A 17,693-nucleotide genomic window follows, 5' to 3' on the forward strand; every position below is an offset into this window, starting at 1 on the left:
TGAAGACAAACTCTTGCACTCTCCTTCAGGCTGAAGTGCAGTGGTGCAGTCTTGGCTCACTGCAACCTCTGCCTCCTGGGTTCAAGCGATTCTCCTGCCTCAGCCTCCCCAGTAGCAGGGACTGTAGACACGCACCACCATGCCCATTAATTTTTTTATTTTTAGTAGAGATGGGATTTCACCGTGTTGGCCAGGCTTATCTCGAACACCTGACCTTGTGATCCGCCCACCTCGGCCTCCCAAAGTGCTGGGATTCTAGGCGTGAGCCACCGCATCCGGCTCTAAGTATCATTTTTTACTTTCATTAGTCTTTTATGAATTTTTAAAAAATTCATTAATTTTTTAATATTTATGTTTTAATTTTAAAATCATAAGCCTTAAAATATTCTTTACTTTTAAAGTCTTCTCTACTACTTAGAAATCACCTTAGATTGATTTGTTTTTGTTATTCTTTATTATTCTGGGAAAATAACTACTTAAAAGAATGTTGACACTCTGTTATATTTCAGTTTAAAGGAATCTAATTGCTGCATTCTAGGTGTTCAGTACATTATACTTTTTAGCTTATATTTATTTGGTTGAAGAATTTGAGAACACTGATAATCATGTAGGTAACTGATGCCTGTTGAGCTGAACTTTTTCTGCTTTCTGTCTTTAAGTAAAATCCGATAAGAAACTGTTATGAATCAAACTTCTGATCTGCAGTGGCCTTTATTGTTGCTACACTAAGTTGTGAGGATAACATTTAGAGAAACTTTACTAGTAGTCTAAAAATTATATTCTATTTTCCTGTCAACACACAATATCCTGACCATCTCATAGCTCTTTGCACTATTAATTTGCTTAATTAATTCCCTGGGACTTTGTTTTGTGTTTAAAATAGAATGTCTCCCATTTAGCCAGGAATCATTTTAGCACAATGTATTCCTGAGTAATAGATTTTAATTAAGTTCTGTGTATCATGTTATGAAGTAAAATGGAGAGTACTAAAGTATTAATGAATGGATGGTTCTTCTATTTTTTTCTTTTTTTTTTTGTTTGAGACAGAGTCGACTCGCTCTGTCACCCCGGATGGAGTGCAGTGGCGCGATCTTGGCTCACTGCCACCTCTGCCTCCTGGGTTCAAGCTATTCTCCTGCCTCAGCCTCCCGAGTAGCTGGGACTATAGATGTGTGCCACAAGCCCGACTACTTTTTTTGTATTTTTAGTAGAGATTGGGTTTCACCATGTTAGCCTTGATGGTCTCAATCTCCTGACCTCTTGATCCGCCCGCCTCGGCCTCCCAGAGTGCTGGGATTACAGGCGTGAGCCACCATGCCCAGCCTGGATCGTTCTTCTAACTTTAGAAACACGAACTCAATGATGTTAGTATTTTTTTTTTTTTTTTTTTTTTTTTTTGCCTGAGTCTGGCTCTGTCGCCCAGGCTGGAGTGCAGTGGCCGGATCTCAGCTCACTGCAAGCTCCGCCTCCCGGGTTTACGCCATTCTCCTGCCTCAGCCTCCGGAGTAGCTGGGACTACAGGCGCCCGCCACCTCGCCCGGCTAGTTTTTTGTATTTTTTAGTAGAGACGGGGTTTCACCGTGTTAGCCAGGATAGTCTCGATCTCCTGACCTCGTGATCCGCCCGTCTCGGCCTCCCAAAGTGCTGGGATTACAGGCTTTAGCCCACCCGCCCGGCGATGTTAGTATTAAAGAGACATCTGGGCTGGGTGTGGTGGCTCATGCTTGTAATCCCAGCACTTTGGGAGGCTGAGGTGGGTGGATCACTTGAGGTCAGAAGTTTGAGACCAGTCTGGCCAACCACATGGCGAAACCCTGTCTCTACTGAAAGTACAAAAATTAGCTGGACGTGGTAGTGGGTACCTGTAATCCCAGCTACTTGGGTGTCTGAGGCACAGGAATCGCTCGAACCCACAAGGCGGAGGTTTCAGTGAGCCACGATCGTGTTACTACACTCCAACCTGGGCAGCAGAGCGAGACTGTGTTTCAAAAGGAAAGAGAGATATTTGATTATAGTATTTAATATTGTTTGTATAATTATAAGCAACTGTGCTCTGTTCTGGAATTTTTAACCTTTAGTTTTTTCAGCAACTTTTCTTATTCCTTTAAATATAGATTTAGTACATAACCTTTTAAAAATATTTTTAGTTTTATATTTTACAGACAATTTCCAAAAGAAGCTATAGAATTTATATAATTGAGAATTGAAAGATTCTGAATGTTTTCTGTGAAGAATGAGAAGAATAAATGATTTAAAACTTTTGTGGAAAAGAAAATTAAATATTATTACATGATACAGATTTTTACTTCATGGTAGAGACATTGTCTCATAGTGTACCTTATTTTTGTAGCCTTCAACAATTGGATCCATGGCTTTGACAGAAGGGGCATTGTGTCAGCATGATCTCATCAGAGTTGTTTATAGTGATCTTCATCCTCAGAGGGAAACATTCACTGCACAGAACCGGTAATGGTCAAAACTGTATATAGTACCAACTTGTATGTATGTATGCATGAATATATGAATGAATGAATGAATGAATGAATGAATGAATGAATGAATGACAGAGTCTCACTCTGTCACCCAGGCAGGAGTGTAGTGGCACAAACATGGCTAACTGCAGCCTGGACCTCCCAGGCTTAAGTGATCTTCCCACCTCAGCTTTCCAAGTAGCTAGGACTACAGGTATGCACCACCAAGCCTGGCCAATTATTATTTTTTTTATTTTTTGTAGAGAAATGTCTGCTGTGTTGCCCAGGCCGGTCTCGAACTCATAGCCTCAAGCACTTCTCCTGCCTCAGCCTCACAAAGTGCTGAGATTATAGGCATGAGCCACTGCACCTGACCCATTTATTTATATATTTAGAGACAGAGTCTAGTTATGTTGCCCAGGCTGGTCTTGATCTCCTGGCCTCAACATGATCCTCCCACCTTAGATTCGTGAGTAGCTGGGATTACAGGCATGTACCACTGCACTCAGCTAACAATTGTTAACTTATGCTTAGTAGTTAACTATAATTACTTCAGTTCTAGTTTGGTATGAGAAGACCCCAAAAGGTAAATACATCATAGTCATGAAATACCCATTTTCTAATGTTTGGTATTATGTTATGGTCATCTTGTATAAAGCAGTTTAAAAAGTGAACGTGCAGTCAGTCAAATCAGTATTCATATTCTAGTACTGCAGTTTAGAAATTTTTCCCTCAGACAGTTTATCTACTCTGTATACCTTGCTTTCTTGGTTGTAGAATGGGATTCGTTCCTGAAGTTAGACAGAGTTTGAGGGACAGGTTCCAAAATTGCCCTCACTTCTGACTAAATTGAAAGTTTTGGGAGTTCCCAAAACCAAACTCTTGTTTGATAATTTGCTAGAAGGACTCACAGAATTCACTGAAAGCCATTATACTCACAGTTATGGTTTATTACAAGGAAAGAATACAGATTAAAATCAGCCAAAAGAGACACATATAGTAGAATATGAAGTGTTTAAAACACAAAGCGTCTGTTGTCCTTTCCCCTGGAGTCAGGATACATTACAACCTCCTGGCATCAGTGTATCACAGTAAACACAAAGTACTGGTAATGGGGTAGGCTCATTTAAGCTCTGGTTTCCAGAGTTTTTTTATTGAGGCATCATTATGTAGGCGTGATTGATTAGGTGGATTGCCCACTGTTGATCTCAGCCTCCATGTGGACTGATGCAGTGTGACCCAGAGCTACCACCTTAAATCGACATGGTAGTTCTTTCTGGCATGGCCAACTCCTACCTAAGAAAGTCAGATGTGGTCAGTCCAGCCCTAAGTTCTGGTGTTACCAGTCCCTGCCCTAAACAAAGACTCTTTATCAGATATGACACAGATTAACCTCTTAGGAGCAAATGCCAGACCTCTCTTTGGGGAAGGCCAGTTTATAGATGGCCCATGAATTATTATGGTTCAACTTAAGGTTTTTCAACTTTACAATGGTATGAAAGCAATATGCATTCAGTAGAAACCGTACTTCAAGTACCTATGCAACCCTTCTCATTTTTACTTTCAGTACAGTGGTCAGTAAATTACATGAGATACTCAATTTTATGATAAATATAAAATAGGCTTTGTGTTAGATGATTTTCGCCCAACTGTAATGTAAGTGTTCTAATGTAAGGGCTAATGTAAGTGTTCTGAGCACATTTAAGGTAGGCTGGACTATGCTATGATGTTCAGTAGGGTAGATGTATTACATGCATTTTTTACTTATGATATTCTCGATTTACAATGGGTTTATTGGTATGCAATTCCATCATAGGTCGAGAAACACCTACATTTATTATACAGGCTGTCTCCTGGTCTTTGGCCAAGGCTCAAAAATGATCATGTTTATCTGGGCATCTACATTTAGTATAGCATTTATATGACAGATACTATCATTATGAACATGCCTAACATTTGGAGGAACCAGTGTAGGTTACAGATAGATTTAAATGAGTAACTAATTCATCCTTTAATGTTTGCATATATTTTCATATTTTTGCACAAATATGATTACCTCACCTGTCTTCTTGACCTACCTCATGGTAAACTTGTGCAGAACTATTTGTCATAGAAATTAGCTGTTGATTAGCTAAATCTACTTCCTCCTCAGGCAAGTCATGTTCCATTAGTATTCATTCGAAGGAGGCTTCAATTCAATTTCCAATACGTATGACCAGTGTTATAACCTTACCAACAATGCCAGTATTATACCATGTCACAGGATGGCAGTAAATGAAACCTGAAAAATAAGAGCCAAAGATACTGGCACATTCATAGAGTACCAGTCAGTCATTAACAGTTATCCCAGTTCATCATCATATATGACCAGAATATCTCCCAGAGAGAAGTCACCCAAGTTTACAGACTTCTGTTCAACCTTATTAAGTTCTAAAAGCAGGAGTGGTCTCACAAACTTATGACTTTTACTCTTTCAGGCAGCTAGTATAATTGAGCTAATAGTATCATCTCTTGCTCTGAGCCTCTTCTAGAGTGCTGATGTATTTCCCACATTGCACAACTCATTTATTCATTTTTAAAAATCTCGGCTGGGCACAGTGGCTCGTGCCTGTAATCCCAGCACTTTGGGAGGCCGAGGTGGGTGGATCACCTGAGGTCAGGAGTTCAAAACCAGCCTGGCCAACAGGGTGAAACCCCATCTCTACTAAAAATACCAAAAAAAAACCCAAACAAACAAAACATTAACCAGGTGTGGTGGTGGGCGCCTGTAATCCCAGCTACTCGAGAGGCTGAGGCAGGGAGAATCGCCTGAACCTAGGAGGTAGAGGTTGCAGTGAGCTGAGATCATGCCATTGCACTCCAACCTGGGTGACAGAGTGGGACTCCATCTAAAAAAAAAAAAATAGTCGAGCGCAGTGGCTCACGTCTGTAATCCCAGCACTTTGGGAGGCTGAGGCAGGTGGATCACGAGGTCAGGAGTTTGAGACCAGCCTGGCCAACATGGTGAAGCCCTGTCTCTACTGAAATTACAAAAGTTAGCCAGGCATGGTGGCGCGTGCCTGTAATCCCAGCTACTTAGGAGGCTGAGGCAGGAGAATCACCCCAACCTGGGAGGCAGAGGTTGCAGTGAGCCGAGATCACGCCATTGCACTCCAGCCTTGGCGACAGAGTGAAACTCTGTCTCAGAAAAAATAAATAAATAAATAAATAAAAATAATAAAAAATAAAAAATCTCAGCTACTATTTATCTCTCTCTTCATTTATACTCAAACTTTTCTCCCTTGGAGAGAGGTTAGGTTTGGCCATTATGTTGGTCTCTATTTCTGGCAGCAAAACTGACTAGCAAGTGCCTCCCCATCAATTCATTCCCAAGAATGTAGGGTAGATTTATATAAAGAACTAATATGCTATCACAACTAGGTGATNAACTCTGTCTCAGAAAAAATAAATAAATAAATAAATAAAATAATAAAAAATAAAAAATCTCAGCTACTATTTATCTCTCTCTTCATTTATACTCAAACTTTTCTCCCTTGGAGAGAGGTTAGGTTTGGCCATTATGTTGGTCTCTATTTCTGGCAGCAAAACTGACTAGCAAGTGCCTCCCCATCAATTCATTCCCAAGAATGTAGGGTAGATTTATATAAAGAACTAATATGCTATCACAACTAGGTGATAAATATACATTCTCTGTCAATCCTAATTTTGCCAGATGGAATGAAGGTACAGCCTAGCCCATCAGGCCTTTAGGAATTCTGACATAAAGATTTGAAGGTATAGTTCCAGTTTTTTTTGCTTAGGAATCATCTCTGCTCCTTGCACCCACAGTTGCAGCACTGGTACTGCAACCACTGCTTTAGGTGAGGAAAAAAAAAAATGTTGAGGTGATGTGGAAAAGAAGGGAAAAAAGTATAGCACCACCACCACCTTCTGTCACTATGAGAAGAACAGAATAGTGATGATGACTATCCCAGCATCATCTCTCCACTGCCTCCTCCCAAATCCCCCAGAAAAACAGAGGAATCTCTCCAGTGATAATTGGCCCTCCCTTGGCCCCGCTCAGGTTAAGTACACAGTCATGAAGGCCCATAAGCCAGCCCTTCATGCCTGTATCTCACCCCGCCTTTTAGACCAAAAATACCTCATTTGATTGTTCCAATTATTTTCTTTTTCAATTGCTTTCATTCCACGCAATTGCTTGTTCCATTACCCTGAGGATGTCTCTTTGCCCATTGTTGGACTTTTGGTCTTCAAAGTGTGTTTCTTGCTCCAAAAATGTAACTAAGCAGTCCATATGGGTACAGTATCTTCTGGTCCTCTTACAGTACTCTGAGCATTTGATCCACAGTCTGATAAGCAAAACCTAATGCAGAGTGTCTGTTCCTGTCAGGACCCATTTGTGGCCTCCAGAGACTGCTGGCATCTGTTCAGCTTGCCAGCTATGTGCAGGGCCTTCCCCCAGAGGAATGTGCCCCATAGCCATCTGCAGTCTTTGTCTGTGTTATTGGCATTTTATGCCTCAGAAGGTACAAAAAGAGTATGTCTAAATTCAACCCATCTCTGCATTGCTGCAGTACCACCATGTCCACTCATTTCATGGACCCAAGTGATCACTCCAGGTGACGACACAGGGATATTTGCCCATAGGTGCCAGTCACCTGATTCTAGAAGGAGGTTCTCCTGATGTGCATTGACATATCCTACTTATGCACTCTTCAAATTCCCATAGTGATTTCCATATGTCTGTTTTTTCCCATACAGACACCCCTTTAATAGGCCAGTTTTATATTATGTTTCTGCCTGATCACATGGCCAGACCACTGGCCACCACTCATGAGCTGATAAAAACCCAAACAGGTCAGGCATGGTGGCTCATGCTTATAATCCCAGCACTTTAGGAGGCTGAGGCGGGTGGATCACCTGACGTGAGGAGTTTGAGACCAGCCTGACCAACATGGTGAAACCCTGTCTCACTAAAAATACACAAAATTAGCTGAGCATGATGGTGGGCACCTGTAATCCTAGCTACTTGGGAGGCTGAGGCAGGAGAATCACTTGAACCCAGGAGGCAGAGGTTGCAGTGAACTGAGATCGCACCACTGTACTGCAGCCTGGGCAACAAGAGCGAAACTCCATCTCAAAAACAACAACAACAACAACAAACCAAACATAGCAGCAAACTGCATGCAATTCAGCCAACCTGCCAAGCTGGTAAGTTTTTACTTTTTTTTTTTTTTTGAGACGGAGTCTTGCTCTGTCGCCCAGGCTGGGGTGCAGTTGTGTGATCTCTGCTCACTGCAACCTCCGCCTCCCAAGTTCAAGCGATTCTCCTGCCTCAGCCTCCTGAGTAGCTGGGATTACAGGCGCATGCCAGCATGCCCAGTTAATTTTTGTATTTTTAGTAGAGATGGGGTTTTACCATTTTGATCAGGCTGGTCTCGAACCCCTGACCTTGTGATCCACCTGCCTCGGCCTCCCAAAGTGCTCGGATTACAGGCGTACATGCCCAGCCTTTTTTTTTTTTGAGACGGAGTCTTGCTCTGTCACCCAGGCTGGAGTGCAGTGGCGCGATCTCAGCTCACTGCAACCTTCACCTCCCTAGTTCAAGCGATTTTCCTGCCTCAGCTTCCTAGCCTAGCTTTTTAAAGAATAAATCTTGGGCTGGACACAGTGGCTCATGCCTATAATCCTAGTGCATGGATTGAGGTCAGAGGATCACTTGAGGCCAGGACTTCAAGAACAGCCTGGACAGTATAGCCAGACCCAATCTCTTTAAAAAAAAAAAAAGAACAGTATGGTGGTACATGCCTATGGTCCTAGGTACTCTGGAGGCTGAGGTTGAAGGATCAAGCCCAGGAGTTTGAGGCTGCAGTAAGCTATGATTGCACCACTGCACTCCAACCTGGGCAACAAAGCGAGACCCCATCTCCTAAAAAAAAAAATTGTATTTCTTTCTCTAGCAGCACATAGATATTTTATTCTTTTTAATGATGAGTTATTATTCCATTTTATTTATGTACTATCACTTTTTAGCGAATCTCTTATTGAGTAAATTTAGATTGTTTTCAGTTTTTTGCTATTATAAATAATATTGCTGGGAACACATTTTTTGTGCATATATTTGTGTGAGAGCACAAGAAGTATCTGTAGGATAAATTCCTAGCAGTGAAATTGTTATACTAAAGAATATCTGTGGCCAGGCACAGTGGCTCATGCTTGTAATCCCAGCACTTTGGGACGCCGAGGTGGGTGGATCATGAGGTCAGGTGTTCGAGACCAGCCTGGCCAACATGGTGGAACCCGTCTCTACTAAAAATACAAAAATTAGCTGGGCGTGGTGGCAGGTGCCTGTAATCTCAGCTACTCGGGAGACTGAGGCAGGAGAATCGCTTGAACCCGGGAGGCGGAGGTTGCAGTGAGCCGAGATCACGCCACTGCACTCCAGCGTGGGTGACAGAGCAAGATTCCATCTCTTAAAAAAAAAAAAAAAAAGTCTGCTTTTTTTAGTTTGAGTAGATATTGTCACATTACCCTTTCCAAAACAACTATACCAATTGAATGTCCTCCTAGTACTTTGAGAGTTTTTCCTCCTACTAACTGCCAATACCATTTTCAAAGTGGTTTTTTTTTTTTGAGACGGAGTCTCGCTCTGTCGCCCAGGCTGGAGTGCAGTGGCCGGATCTCAGCTCACTGCAAGCTCCGCCTCCCGGGTTTATGCCATTCTCCTGCCTCAGCCTCCTGAGTAGCTGGGACCATAGGCGCCCGCCACCTCGCCTGGCTAGTTTTTTGTATTTTTTAGTAGAAACGGGGTTTCACTGTGTTAGCCAGGATGGTCTCGATCTCCTGACCTCGTGATCCGCCTGTCTCGGCCTCCCAAAGTGCTGGGATTACAGGCTTGAGCCACCGCGCCCGGCCCATTTTCAAAGTTTTTAATCTTGACTAATCTGATAGTTAAAAACTGGTGTCACATTGTTATTCATTATTGTTTTTCTTTTCCTGTGAACTGCGTATTCATGTCCTGTGTCCTTTTTTGTTTTTCGCCGATTAGTGGGAGAGGTTTGTTTCACTGTATTGCCCAGGCTGGTCTCAAATTCCTGGGCTCAAGCAGTCCTTCCACCTCGATCTCCCAAAGTGCTGGGATTATATATATGAGGCACTGTGCCCATCCCCATTTTTCTTATTGAGCTGTGTATTTTTTTTTTCTTAGTGACTTGCAATAGTTCTTTGAATATTGAGGAATTGACACTGGTTTTTCATGTTGCACGTTTTCAGTTAATTATTGACTTTACATTTATTTTTTAAATTGAGATATAATTCACATACCATAAAATTTACCCCTTTAGGGAGCCAGGCGCGGTGGCTCATGCCTGTAATCCCAGCGCTTTGGGAAGCTGAGGCAGGTGGATTACTGGAGGCCAGGAGTTTGAGGCCAGCTTAGCCAACATGGTGAGACCTTGTCTCTACTAAAAATATAAAAATTAGCCAGGTGTGGTGGCGCATGCCTGTAATCCCAGCTAGCTGAGGCAAGAGAATCACTTGAGTCCAGGAGGCGAAGGTTGCAGTGAGCCGAGATTGCACCTTTGCACTTCAACCTGGGTGACAGAGTGAGACTCTGTCTCAAAAAAAAAAAAAGGGCCAGGCGTGGTGGCTCACGCCTGTAATCCCAGCACTTTGGGAGGCCAAGGTGGGTGGATCACAAGGTCAATAGATTGAGACCATCCTGACCAACATGGTGAAACCCCATCTCTACTAAAAAGACAAAAAAATTAGCTGGGCGTGGTGTTGGGCGCATGTAGTCCCAGCAACTCAGGAGGCTGAGTCAGGAGAATCACTTGAACCTGGGAGGTGGAGGTTGCAGTGAGCCGAGATTGCGCCACTGCACTCCAGCCCGGCGACAGAACGAGACTCTGTCTGAAAAAAATAAAATTAAAAATAAAATTTACCCCTTTAAAGCATACAATTGAGTGGTTTTTATTACTAGACATTTTACATGAGTGGATCTATACAATATATTGCCTTTTGTGTATGGCTTCTTTCACTTAGCATGTTTACAAGGTTTGTTTCTGTGGTAGCATGTATCAGTACTTTCTTTTTATAATTAAATAATATTTCATTGTGTAGATATACCACATTTTATTTATCCATTCATCAGTGGGTGGACATTTGAGTTATTTCTATTTTTTCTTTTTTGGCTATTATGAATAACTCTGCTCTCTTTAGTCTATTTGGGCTGTATAACAAAATACCTTAGACTGGGTAATATATAAACAATAGAAATGTATTGCTCACAGTTCTGCAGACTGGAAAGTACAAGCTTAAAGTGCCAGCAGACTCAGTGTCTAGTAAGGGCTCATAGTCTCTGCCTCATAGATGGTGCCTTCTAGCTAATCAAATTCAGGAGAGCAGAGCTGTCATGACCTAATCATTTCCCAAAGGCCCCATCTCTTTTTTTTTTTTTTGAGACAGTCTAGCTCTGTCACTCAGGCTGGAGTGCCGTGTCACGATCTCGGCTCACTGCACCCTCTGCCTCCTGGGTTCAAGTGATTCTCCTGCCTCAGCCACTTGAATAGTTGGTATTACAGGTGCACAACACCATGCCTGGCTAATTATTATTATTATTATTTTTTAAGAGACGGTTTCACTATGTTGGCCAGGCTGGTCTTGAACTCCTGATCTCAGGTGATCCACGTGCCTCGGCCTCCCAAAGTACTGGGATTACAGGCGTGAGCCACCTCGCCCAGCTGCAAAGGCCCCACTTGTTAATACCACCATATTGAAGATTAAGTTTCAACATGAATTTAGACCACAACAGCTGTTTTGAACATGCATTCACAAATTTTTGTGTGAATGTACATGTTCAGTTCTTTTTAGTATATACTTAGGAATAGAATTGCTAGGTCATACGGTAATTCAACACTTAACTTCTTGAGGAACTGTCATGCTCCTTTCCAGAGTGGACGTACCATGTTATGTTTCTACAACAGTGTATGAGGATACCAGTTTCTCTACATTCTCACACTTATTTTCCATCTTTTTGATTGTAGTCATCTTAATGGGTATAAAGAGTGATATGGCATTCTGGTATTTATTTGTTTTTGCTGTATGTTTTAGTTTTTTATATAGCCAACTTTATCAGGAGTACACATACATTTTTTTCCCCAAAGCCAAATATGCTTTAGCTCTGCATATTTTTCTTTCTTTCTTTTTTTTTTCTTTTCTTTTTTTGTTAAGACAGGGTCTTGCTTTGTTGCCCAGGCTGGTGTGTAGTGGCGTGATCATGGCTTACTGCAGCCTGCCACCTAGAACCCCTGAGCTCAGGTGCTCCTCCTGAGCTCAAGTGCTTCTCCTGCCTCAGCCTCCTGAGTAACTAGGACTACCACCATGTCCTGCTAATTAAAAAAAAGAAAAAAAATTGTAGCAACGGGGTCTCAATATGTTGCCCAGGCTGCTCTTAAACACGTGAGCTCAAGCAATCCTCCCCGCCTCAGCCTCCCAAAGTGCTGGGATTTCAGGAATGACCTACTGGACCCAGCCTTCTATTTCCTTTTTTTTTTTTTTTGAGACAGAGTCTTGCTCTGTTGCCCAGGCTGGAGTGCAGTGGCATGCTCTCAGCTCACCACAACCTCCGCCTCCCGGGTTCAAGTGATTCTCCTGCCTCGGCTTCCTGAGTAACAGACTACAGGCGCATACCACCATGCCCAGCTAATTTTTGTATTTTTAGTAGAGATGGGGTTTCACTATGTTGGCCAGGCTGGTCGCAAACTCCTGACCTTATGATCCACCCACCTCGGCCTCCCAGTGTGTTGGGATTACAGATGTGAACCACTGCGCCCAGCCCTTCTGTTTCTTTATAGTGTCTTTTTCATCCTAGTAAGTTCCTTAAATGTCTGGCAATCTTTTTTCCCTCGTGTTTAAGAATAGGGGAATAGGCTGGGTGCGGTGGCTTATGCCTTTAATCCCAGCACTTTGGGAGGCTGAGGCAGGCAGATCACCTGAGGTCAGGAGTTCGAGACCAGCCTGGCCAAAATGGTGAAACCCCATCTCTACTAAAAATACAAAAAAAATTGGTTGAGTGTGGTGGCGGGCACCTGTAATCCCAGCTACTTGGGAGGCTGAGGCAAGAGAATGGCTTGAACACGGGAGGCAGAGGTTGCAGTGAGCTGAGATCGTGCCATTATACTTCAGCCTGGGTGAGAAGACGGAGACTCTGTCTCAAAAAAAAAAAAAAAAGTTGGGGGGGGAGGAATAAAAAATGAGAAGCTCTGACCATGTTAGTATATGGCTGATTTGAGCTAGTATTGGTACAAAAGTTATTGTGGTTTTGCCATTTAAAAAAATTAATTTTTGCACCAACCTAGTAACTGACTATAAATATAAACTTCACCATAGGATCCCACGAGGCCATTCATCTGGAAAATTTCCCAAATCCGTATCTTTAAGTCTTTCCTCTTAGAGTGGCCAAATTATCTAGAAACAACTCTTCTGATACCTTAACTAGAGATCTTGTTGCTAGTATTTTGGTGGCCAAGTGGCAATATCTAGTCAGTTATATTTCACTTCACTTAATCTTCCTATTTTCAGTTTGGCATCCACCCCCATCACCGTTGGGGCTCCCAGGTAGGAATTAGTTTTTATCCTTTCAGAGAAGAAATCTCCATTGTTTTACCTAGATGTATGGAGAAAGTGAAGGGATCTGAAAGTATGGCTGCTTCCAGATCAGACTTTCAACTTGATTTTTAACTTTTCATTTTGAAATAACTTCAGACTTACAAAAAACATTGTTAAAATAGTACAAAGTGCTTCCATAAACCCTTCGCCATTCATCTGTGGGAAGCTTTTTAGAGGTACAACTTCCCTGGTTCCTACCCGAGGTTTTAAGTAGGTCAGCTGGGTTAAGGCATAGAAATGTATGTTTTTAAAAAGGTCTTTAAATAACTAATGTGCATCCAGATTTAGGAGCCACTTTCTTAGACATTATAAATGTTAGGAAAGCATTTATTCATTCAACAAGTATTTATTAAACAATACTGTATTAGACACTGTGCTGGACACTAATGATAGAGATGAATAAATCAGGGTCTCTATTCTAAAGTTGCTTATTACTAAATGGGAGAAAGAGACATAAAGGAATAAAATTACAATTCAGTGGGATAAATGCTATATTAGAGCTACACAGGTAAGGGACTGGTTTACTTTAGCAGAGAGAAATAAGAAGGGCTTTATGGCTAAGGTAAAAATTTGATCTAGGACTTGAAATCTTATCAGGAATCACCCAAGTAAAAAAGTATATTCTATTAAGAAGGAGCAGCAAGCATTAAAGCAAGGAATTCTGATTGGTTACAGCATATTGTTGGAATGGTAAGAAGATTGATATAGTGTGGTATATGTGGTTGGTAATGGAGGGAAGTAAGGCTGGAGAGGAAGGATGAAGGTGGATTTTAAAGTACCTTGTAATAAGGACTTTGATTTTAAAGGACCTTGTGATAAGTTTGGATTTTATTATGAAGTCAGTAGGAGGATGGTAGACTTATTTATAGGGGAGTCATCTGTTCAAGCATGATTGATTGATTTTTTGAGATGGAGTCTCACTCTGTTGCGCAGGCTGGAGTGCAGTGGCACGATCTCGGCTCACTGTAAGCTCTGCCTCCCGGGTTCAAGCAATTCTCCTGCCTCAGCCTCCTGAGTAGCTGAAAAACAGGCTTGTGCCACCATGCCTGCCTAATTTTTGTATTTTAGTAGAGACAGGGTTTCACCGTGTTAGCCAGGATGGTCTCGATCTCCTGACTTTGTGATCCACCCACCTCGGCCTCCCAAAGTGCTGGGATTACAGGCGTGAGCCACCGTGCCTGGCCTGATTTATTTTTTAAAAACAGAAATATAGATGACAAGATGACAGCAAGGGATATGACTTGTAATAAGGATAATATAAACAGGGAAACCTTTGAGAAAGATGCTATGTTGATCTGATTAAGAAATCATAAAGGTCAATATTAAGGCATTGTCATAACCAGTTGCTAGTAGAAGTAATTATTTGTAATCCTTTTAACCTTGCATTTGTTATTTTTAGGTTTGAAGTCCTGAGTTTTCTCATGCTGTGTTATAATTCTGCTATTGTATATATGCCTGCCTCATCTTACCAATCTCTTTGTCGGATGGGTTCCAGGTGAGAAGAGTGATTATTACTAATCTTCATATTTATTTGACAGATATTTATTGAACACATTCTCTAAGCCAGGCACTGTTCTAACTTATGGTAATACAGCAGTAAACAAAACTCCGGGAGCTTACATTCCTGTAGGAGTCCTTATCCTCATGAGGCTGTTTTTTTTTGTTGTTGTTGTTTTATGAGATAGGATTTCTCTCTGTCACCCAGGCTGGAGTACAGTGGCTCAATCATAGCTCACTGTGCCCTCGGCCTCCTTGGCTCAAGGGATCCTCCCGTGTGGGCCTCCCAAGTAGCTGGGACCACAGGTGTACACCACGACACTCAGCTAATTTTTGTAGAGACAGGGTCTTGCTCTGTTGCCCGGGTTTCTTTTGAAGTTCTGGCCTCAAGCATTCTTGCCACATCAGCCTCCCAAAGTGCTGCGAGTACAGGTGTGAGCCACCACGCCTGGCTTCATGCATTCTTGAAAATGTTTTCAGTGTTAAAGAAATATTTTCTAGCTGAACACAGAGTTGTACCAAGACATCCAAATCTAGGGTTGTTTAGTGACATATCTTATCATTCCCTGGTTGCCAGTTTTGGTAAATCACTTTGAGATCTTTGAAAAGAATAGTGCTATATATATGGGAAAGTCTTAAGGAATGCGAACCTCTTCCCATACATTTCATAAATAACTGTCTCTGTGTTGCAGAAAGTGATTAGCAATAGTACCAATGATGTGTGCGTCTCATTTGTATGTCGGGGGTGGATATTCTGTATCTCATGGATTATAATCTTCACTAAATCAGAATTTCTAATAATTTGGACAGACCTAGGCTGAAATCTTGTTCTGTCAGCCAGGCTGGAGTGCAGTGGTGCCATATCAGCTCATTCAATCTTTGTCTCTCGGGTTTAAGTGATCTTCTCACCTCAGTCTCCTGAGTAGCTGGGTCTACAGGTGCCCACCACTGTGCTGGGCTTTTTTTTTTTTTTTTTTTTTTTTTAAATAGAGACTGGGTTTCACCGTGTTGCATAGGCAGGTCACAAACTGCTAGGATTGAGTGATCTGCCTGCCCTGGCCTCCCAGCGTGCTAGGATTACAGGCGTGAGACACTGCACCTGGCCTTGAATTTCTACTATGGAAAAAATGTAGGCCAGGTGCAGTGGCTCATGCCTATAATCCCAACACGTTGGGAGGCTAAGGCGGGCAGATCACCTGAGGTCAGGAGTTTGAGACCAGCCTGGCCAACATGGTGAAACCCCGTCTCTACTAAAAATACAAAAATTAGCTGGGCGTGGTAGCGCATGCCTATAATCCCAGCTCCTTGGGAGGCTGAGGCATGTGGATCGCTTGAACCTGGGAGGCAGGGTTGCAGTGATCCAAGATCGCGCCACTATACTACAGCCTGGGCAACAGAGTGAGACCTTGTCTCAAAAAAAAAAAAAAGAAAAGAAAAAAATTTAAGTGATATAAATTAGTTTGGAGACCATGGATGTTTAGAGTCACAGAAGTTCAGTTATAGAAGGAATTCTGAATTCAGCCTTTCAAAATGATTTTTACTTGAGGATATCAACCCCCCAAAAAGGTTAAATGTTGTGTTAGTTTTCTATTACTGCGTAATAAATTGCCACAAATTGAGCAGGTTAAAACATCACACATTTATTGTTTCACAACTTTTGTGGGTCAGGAATCCAGATGACTTAGCTGGGGTACTCTGCTTAGCGTCTTACAAGGCTGCAGTTAAGATGTTAGCTGGAGTTGCAGCCTCATCTGAGGCTCAAAAGTTTTGTTGGCAGAATTGAGTTCCTATGGCTGTAGGACTGAGGGCATCAGTTTTTTGTGGCTGTGTGCTGGAGGCCATCCTTTGCTCCTTGCCACATTGGCCTTCCAACACAGGCAGCCTACAACATGGCAGCTTACTTCTTCAACATAGGAGTAAGACTCCAGCAAGACCTGTTACCTTATGTAACGTACTCATGTACACATAATCATGGAATCCCATCACCTTTGCCTTATTCTATTGGTTAGAAGCAAGCTGTAGATCCTACCCTTGCTGAAGGGGAAGGGCATGACACAGTGTGAATACCAGAAAGATCATAGGGATCATGGCTCTCCAAGAGTCTGTCCACCACAAGTGCTTTGCTCAGGGTCACATGCTATTGTGTTACTGGGAAGAGATCCTGCTTAAACAAAACTTATTAATTTTTCCCATCTAAATTAGCTGTTACTTTGATTTTATAGATTACTTAAAAATATTTGTTTCTCAACTGTAATAACATGATTAATGTCTAACAAAATTCTTGTCTCTAATTTAGATGCTGCTTAAGCACTTACTGCCTATCTGCAGATAAATTTATTTATAATTCATTACTTTAGGTTCATTAAAAGAAAACTGCCTGCTCTCTCATTGACAACATTATTGTGGCCTTAAATAGAATTTTTTTCTTTTCTTTTTTTTTTTTTTTTTGAGATAGAGTCTTCCTCTGTCACCCAGGCTAAAGTGCAGTGGCACAATCATTATACATAGCTCACTGCAGCCTCGAACTCATAGGCTCAAGCAGTCCTTCCACCTCAGTGTCTTTAGTAGCTATGACTATAGGGATGTGCCACCATATTTGGCTAATTTTTAAATTTGTTATAGAGATGGGGTCTCACTGTGTTGTCCAAGCCGGTCTTGAACTCCTGGCCTCAAGTGATCTTCCTACCTTGGTCTCCCAAAGTACTGGAATTATAGGCATGAGTCACCACACTCAGCCTAATAGAATTTCTTAATAACAAAAATGATGGCGGAGTTTAGTGGTCCTCAAACTTTTGTTCTTTTGTTCATATATCCTCTACGGAATTTTGAAAAACTATGTACTCCTTGTATGTTGTTGACATTAAAAATTTTTCATCCTATCTTAAGTAGGTAAAAATTATATAATTTCTAGGCCAGGCACGGTGGCTCATGTCTGTAATTCCAGCACTTCAGGAGGCTGAGGTGGGCAGATCACCTGAGGTCAGGAGTTTGAGACCAGCCTGGCCAACATAATGAAACCCTGTCTCTACTAAAAATACAAAAATTAGCCGGGAGTGG

The 17,693-nt window shown here is 41.9% G+C and overlaps 1 protein-coding gene across 5 annotated transcripts in view; it reads left to right on the forward strand.

Annotated features, from left to right (window-relative positions):
• HYCC2 (hyccin PI4KA lipid kinase complex subunit 2) overlaps nt 1-17,693 on the forward strand; it is an 84,736-nt gene that overhangs the window by 50,822 nt on the left and 16,221 nt on the right. For all 5 annotated transcript variants that reach the window (XM_017876003.1, XM_017875975.1, XM_017875993.1 and 2 more), the window contains 2 exons: nt 2,351-2,466; nt 14,539-14,634. In XM_017876003.1, coding sequence (XP_017731492.1) covers nt 2,351-2,466; nt 14,539-14,634 — 212 coding nt within the window. The remainder of the gene's footprint in view (nt 1-2,350; nt 2,467-14,538; nt 14,635-17,693) is intronic.

Source organism: Rhinopithecus bieti, unplaced genomic scaffold, assembly GCF_001698545.2.
Source record: "Rhinopithecus bieti isolate Rb0 unplaced genomic scaffold, ASM169854v2 scaffold_980, whole genome shotgun sequence".
Classification (NCBI taxonomy): domain Eukaryota; kingdom Metazoa; phylum Chordata; class Mammalia; order Primates; family Cercopithecidae; genus Rhinopithecus; species Rhinopithecus bieti.